The sequence below is a fragment of the Loxodonta africana genome, chromosome 12 (genome assembly GCF_030014295.1).
Source record: "Loxodonta africana isolate mLoxAfr1 chromosome 12, mLoxAfr1.hap2, whole genome shotgun sequence".
Taxonomy (NCBI): domain Eukaryota; kingdom Metazoa; phylum Chordata; class Mammalia; order Proboscidea; family Elephantidae; genus Loxodonta; species Loxodonta africana.
Window position 1 is genome coordinate 71,187,784 of NC_087353.1, and position 6,000 is coordinate 71,193,783.

The following is a 6,000-nucleotide window of genomic DNA, read 5'->3' on the forward strand; positions in this document are numbered from 1 at the left end:
TGGTGGCATGCTGGCACTACTGTTCGGCCACAGTTTCCTCAGAGAGAAGCAGCCAGCCACACAGCCTAGTCACACCTCCGGAACCAGAGAAGAATGGCGCTCTTGGCAAAAGCTAAGTACTTGTATATATTTCACCACGCCCCCACCCCTGCCTACTCCCACACCAGCTTCACTGGCTGACTTCTTTGGGCCGAGATAGGCCCTGTTGAGTGCCTAGAGCCATCCTCCCGGCCTTGCAGATGGAATAAAGTTGAAATTGGGGGAAAAGATAATTTTCCAGCTCCACTAACTGGGGGAGCTCAGGACAGACGTGTCTCCTGTCCAGGCATAAATGGTCCATGGACTTTGAGTACCTTTCCCCTCTGCATGGACCTGTGTGGGCCTATTTTAGGAAAATAGGCCTCTGTTGGCAGACTCCAGTCGTTTCAGCTGTGCAGTGGACAGGTGGGTGTTTGATGTTTGACATTGCTTTGCCTATTAAACAGGGTCCTCACCAACCCACATCATGGGCGTAAGGACTGGTGGCTCCACTCAGGTCACCCAGCCACCCACAACAGGGGTCCAAGGATAACTGGTACCTCCCAGTCCTTACAACGAAAAACATTGGGTGCCCATGGTCTGTCTGCAGAACCCACCTATCTGTATGCTCTAGGGAACAGGGACATGCTTTCCTCAGAGACACGTGGGGGACAAGTCTCAGCCCCCTGCCTTGTTCAGAGTCTGACCCACTGCTGCAACCAGATACCATTACCTACACCAATCACCCCTGCCCCTCTAAGAGTGTAGGATAGAGCCTGTACCATACACTTGATGATCAGCTACCTGGACATCTGAGCTGAATTCATACAAGAAAAGTGAATGGACTCCTAGACTGATATACCTGATAACAGCTCTAGCCATCTGGGGAAAGGATGTCAGAGCTCCAAAGGCGAAAATAATCAAATTAGCTCCCTCAACCAACCCATTTGGGCATATCAAAACAAAACAAAGGCCATCTTGTGGGAAGTGCTGAAACAGGCACTCTTGGCTCAGCGCGGCCCGCTGCAATCCGTGGAGGAACGTGCCGCCCAGCCACCATCATGCCTGGGCACTTACAGGAAGGCTTCGGCTGCATGGTCGCCAGCCGATTTGACCAGTTATTTGATGACGAATCAGATCCCTTCGATGCGTTGAAGGTGGTGGAGAACAAGAAAAAAGAAGCTGGTGGAGGCAGTGTTGGGGGCCCTCTGGCCAAGGGCGCACCCCAGACCAACTCCTATGAGGCAGGCAAACAGTTGAGTAAAGAGTCCCAGAAAGACCACAAGAACCCACTGCCTCCCAGTGCTGGCGTGGTTGACAAGAAAGAGGAGACGCAGCCACCCGTGGCGCTTAAGAAAGAAGGAATTAGACGTGTTGGAAGAAGACCTGATCAGCAACTTCAGGGTGAAGGGAAAATAACTGATAGAAGACCAGAAAGCTGACCACCTCAGGAAAGACGATTTGAAAAACCACTTGAAGAAAAGGGTAAAGGAGGAGAATTTTCATTTGATAGACCAATCATTGATTGGCCTATTCGGGGCTGTGGTGGTCCTGGAAGAGGTCGAGGAGGCCGTGGACGTGGAATGGGCCAAGGAGATGGATTTGATTCTCATGGCAATTGTGAATTTGATAGGCATAGTGGAAGTGATAGATCTGGCCTGAAAGACGAAGACAAACGGGGAGGTAGCAAATCTCACAACTGCGGGACTGTCAAAGATGAATTAACTGACTTGGATCAATTGAATGTGACTGAGGAATCACCTGAAGGTGAAGAACATCCAGTGGCAGACACTGAGAATAAGGAGAACGAAGTCAAAGAGGTAAAAAAAGAGGGTCCAAAAGAGAAGACATTGGATGAGTGGAAGGCTATTCAAGATAAGGACTGGGCAAAAGTAGAATTTAATATCGGAAAACCAAATGAAGGTGCTGATGGGCAGTGGAAGAAGGGATTTGTTCTTCACAAGTCAAAGAGTGAAGAGGCTTATGCTGAAGATTCGGTCATGGATCATCATTTCCGGAAGCCAGCAAATGATACAACGTCCCAGCTGGAGATCAACCTTGGAGACCTTGGCCGACCAGGACGTGGTGGCAGGGGAGGAAGAGGTGGATGTGGGTGTGGTGGGCGTCCCAATCATGGCAGCAGGACTGACAAGTCAAGTGCTCCTGCCCCTGATGTAGACGACCCAGAGGCATTTCCAGCTCTGGCCTCACTGGATGCCATAAGACAACCCTGGTTCCTTTGTGGACCCTCCTCTCTCAGGCTTTGCATGCTTAAGGATCCCAAACAACTAAGAAATTAAAAAAAAAAAAAAGACTCATTCATACCATTCACAGCTAAAGAGTGAATTTCATCTGTTTTGAAAATGAACTTCTCTTGCTACACAGAAGTAACAAATATGGTAGTCAGTTTTGTATTTAGAAATGTACTGGTATCAGGGATGTTTTCATAATTTTTAGAGATTTTGCATTCTTCATGAATACTTTTGTGTTGCTGCTTGCAAATAAGCATTTCCAAACTTGAAATATAGGTGTGAACAGTGTGTACCAGTTTAAAGCTTTCACTTCATTTGTGTTTTTTAATTAAGGATTTAGATGTTCCCTCAATTACAAAGTGATTTTAAATATTGCACATAATATTGGTTTTTATACCTGCTTTGTGTTTTCACACATGGTCAGCTGAGACATGTAAACTTGATTTGTGAAATTTTATGCTGTGTGGAACACTAACTACTTTATGTATTTTAACTTAGTTTTAATATTTTCATTTTTTGGGAAAAAACTTTTTTCAATTCTCATGATAGCTGTTATATATGCTAAATCTTTATATATAAAAATATCAGTACTTGAACAAATTCAAAGCACATTGGTTTATTAACCCTTGCTCCTGCAGTGATGCATGGTTCATTAGGTTCAAATTATACTTGATTTACGATTTTAACTATATGACTTTTCCATTTTAAAAAACAAATTAGAAATACGGGGGCGGAGCCAAGATGGCGGACTAGGCAGACGCTACCTCGGATCCCTCTTACAACAAAGACACGGAAAAACAAGTGAATCGATCACATACATAACAATCTACGAACCCTGAACAACAAACACAGATTTAGAGGCAGAGAACGAACTAATACGGGGAAGCAGGGATTGTTTCCAGAGCCTGGAGCCAGCGTACCAGTCAGGTACAGCACAAACACAGAGAGCGGCTCCACCCCCCTGAACTAACCCCGGGAGGGAGACCAGCCAGTTCCATGGGCTGGTGTGGGACGCAGCCGGTAGGAGAAGTCCCTGGGAGGCAGCGACTGGTATTGGAGCGGGGAGAACAGTGTCCCAGCCGGGACACTCGGTCACGGCACAAGCACGGGGACCTGCTCCACCCATCTGAACTAACCCCGGGAGGAGGCCCAACTGGTTCTCGGAGGCGGCACGGCCACGCGGCTGGAGGGACGAGAAGTCCCCGGGAGGCAGCGACTGATTTTGTGAGTCGAGAGTGCACCGTCCCAGTAGGGGAGCCTTGACGCTGGGCGTGGGGCTGGAAGCGGAGGATCTGACCGTGACTCCAGCGGGCCAGACCCCCCGGGGGCAATCTCCACACAGCCAGCACACATAGGCGACGCACCCCGCGGGAGTCTCAGATATAATAGTCATTCCAAGCAAGACAAGCAACTCTGGCTATATTCTGAGGTGCTACTCTCCTATCTCTCTGTTCCCTCCCCCACCCTCCCCAGGCGGCTTCATTAACATCTGAATAGCCTGAGCCAGAGGGAGAACTCCGATAGGGATCTGACTGCATTTTTTTTTTAGCGGATTTTCTGGAAAAACTAGTTTCCCAGTGATGGCTCGGAGACAACAATCCATATCAAACCACTTAAAGAAGCAGACCATGACAGCTTCTCCAACCCCCCAAACAAAAGAATCAAAATCTTTCCCAAATGAAGATACAATCTTGGAATTATCAGATACAGAATATAAAAAACTAATTTACAGAATGCTTAATGATATCACAAATGAAATTAGGATAACTGCAGAAAAAGCCAAGGAACACACTGATAAAACTGTTGAAGAACTCAAAAAGATTATTCAAGAACATACTGGAAAAATTAATAAGTTGCAAGAATCCATAGAGAGACAACATGTAGAAATCCAAAAGATTAACAATAAAATAACAGAATTAGACAATGCACTAGGAAGTCAGAGGAGCAGACTCGAGCAATTAGAATGCAGACTGGGACATCTGGAGGACCAGGGAATCAACACCAACATAGCTGAAAAAAATCAGATCAAAGAATTAAAAAAAATGAAGAAACCCTAAGAATTGTGTGGGACTCTATCAAGAAGGATAACCTGCGGGTGATTGGAGTCCCAGAACAGGGAGGGGGGACAGAAAACACAGAGAAAATAGTTGAAGAACTCCTGACAGAAAATTCCCCTGACATTATGAAAGACGAAAGGATATCTATCCAAGATGCTCATCGAACCCCATTTAAGATTGATCCAAAAAGAAAAACACCAAGACATATTATCATCAAACTCACCAAAACCAAAGATAAACAGAAAATTTTAAAAGCAGCCAGGGAGAAAAAAAAGGTTTCCTTCAAGGGAGAATCAGTAAGAATATGTTCTGACTACTCAGCAGAAACCATGCAGGCAAGAAGGGAATGGGACGACATATACAGAACACTGAAGGAGAAAAACTGCCAGCCAAGGATCATATATCCAGCAAAACTCTCTCTGAAATATGAAGGCGAAATTAAGATATTTACAGACAAACACAAGTTTAGAGAATTTGCAAAAACCAAACCAAAGCTACAAGAAATACTAAAGGATATTGTTTGGTCAGAGAACCAATAATATCAGATATCAGCACAACACAAGGTCACAAAACAGAACGTCCTGATATCAACTCAAATAGGGAAATCACAAAAACAAATTAAGATTAATTAAAAAAAAAATACACGTAACAGGGAATCATGGAAGTCAATAGGTAAAAGATCACAATAATCAAAAAGAGGGACTAAATACAGGAGGCATTGAACTGCCATATGGAGAGTGATACAAGGCGATATAGAACAATACAAGTTAGGTTTTTACTTAGAAAAATAGGGGTAAATAATAAGGTAACCACAAAAAGGTATAACAACTCTATAACTCAAGATAAAAATCAAGAAAAACGTAACGACTCAACTAACATAAAGTCAAGCACTATGAAAACGAGGATCTCACAATTTACTAAGAAAAACGGCTCAGCACAAAAAAGTATGTGGAAAAATGAAATTGTCAACAACACACATAAAAAGGCATCAAAATGACAGCACTAAAAACTTATTTATCTATAATTACCCTGAATATAAATGGACTAAATGCACCAATAAAGAGACAGAGAGTCACAGACTGGATAAAGAAACACGATCCATCTATATGCTGCCTACAAGAGACACACCTTAGACTTAGAGACACAAACTCAAACTCAAAGGATGGAAAAAAGTATATCAAGCAAACAATAAGCAAAAAAGAAGAGGAGTAACAATATTAATTTCTGACAAAATAGACTTTAGACTTAAATCCACCACAAAGGATAAAGAAGGACACTATATAATGATAAAAGGGACAATTGATCAGGAAGACATAACCATATTAAATATTTATGCACCCAATGACAGGGCTGCAAAATACATAAATCAAATTTTAACAGAATTGAAAAGCGAGATAGATACCTCCACAATTATAGTAGGAGACTTCAACACACCACTTTTGGAGAAGGACAGGACATCCAGTAAGAAGCTCAACAGAGACACGGAAGATCTAATTACAACAATCAACCAACTTGACCTCATTGACTTATACAGAACTCTCCACCCAACTGCTGCAAAGTATACTTTTTTTTCTAGCGCACATGGAACATTCTCTAGAATAGACCACATATTAGGTCATAAAACAAACCTTTGCAGAGTCTAAAACATCGAAATATTACAAAGCATCTTCTCA

At 43.4% G+C, this 6,000-nt stretch overlaps 1 protein-coding gene across 1 annotated transcript; it reads left to right on the top strand.

Moving 5' to 3' along the window:
• The first annotated feature begins 884 nt into the window (after window positions 1–884).
• LOC100658889 (SERPINE1 mRNA-binding protein 1-like) lies at window positions 885–2,368 on the top strand. Its single transcript, XM_064294917.1, is given in 1 exon segment — window positions 885–2,368. A coding segment is annotated over 1 exon segment (1,239 nt). The 5' UTR covers window positions 885–1,079; the 3' UTR covers window positions 2,319–2,368.
• Window positions 2,369–6,000: the final 3,632 nt, after the last annotated feature.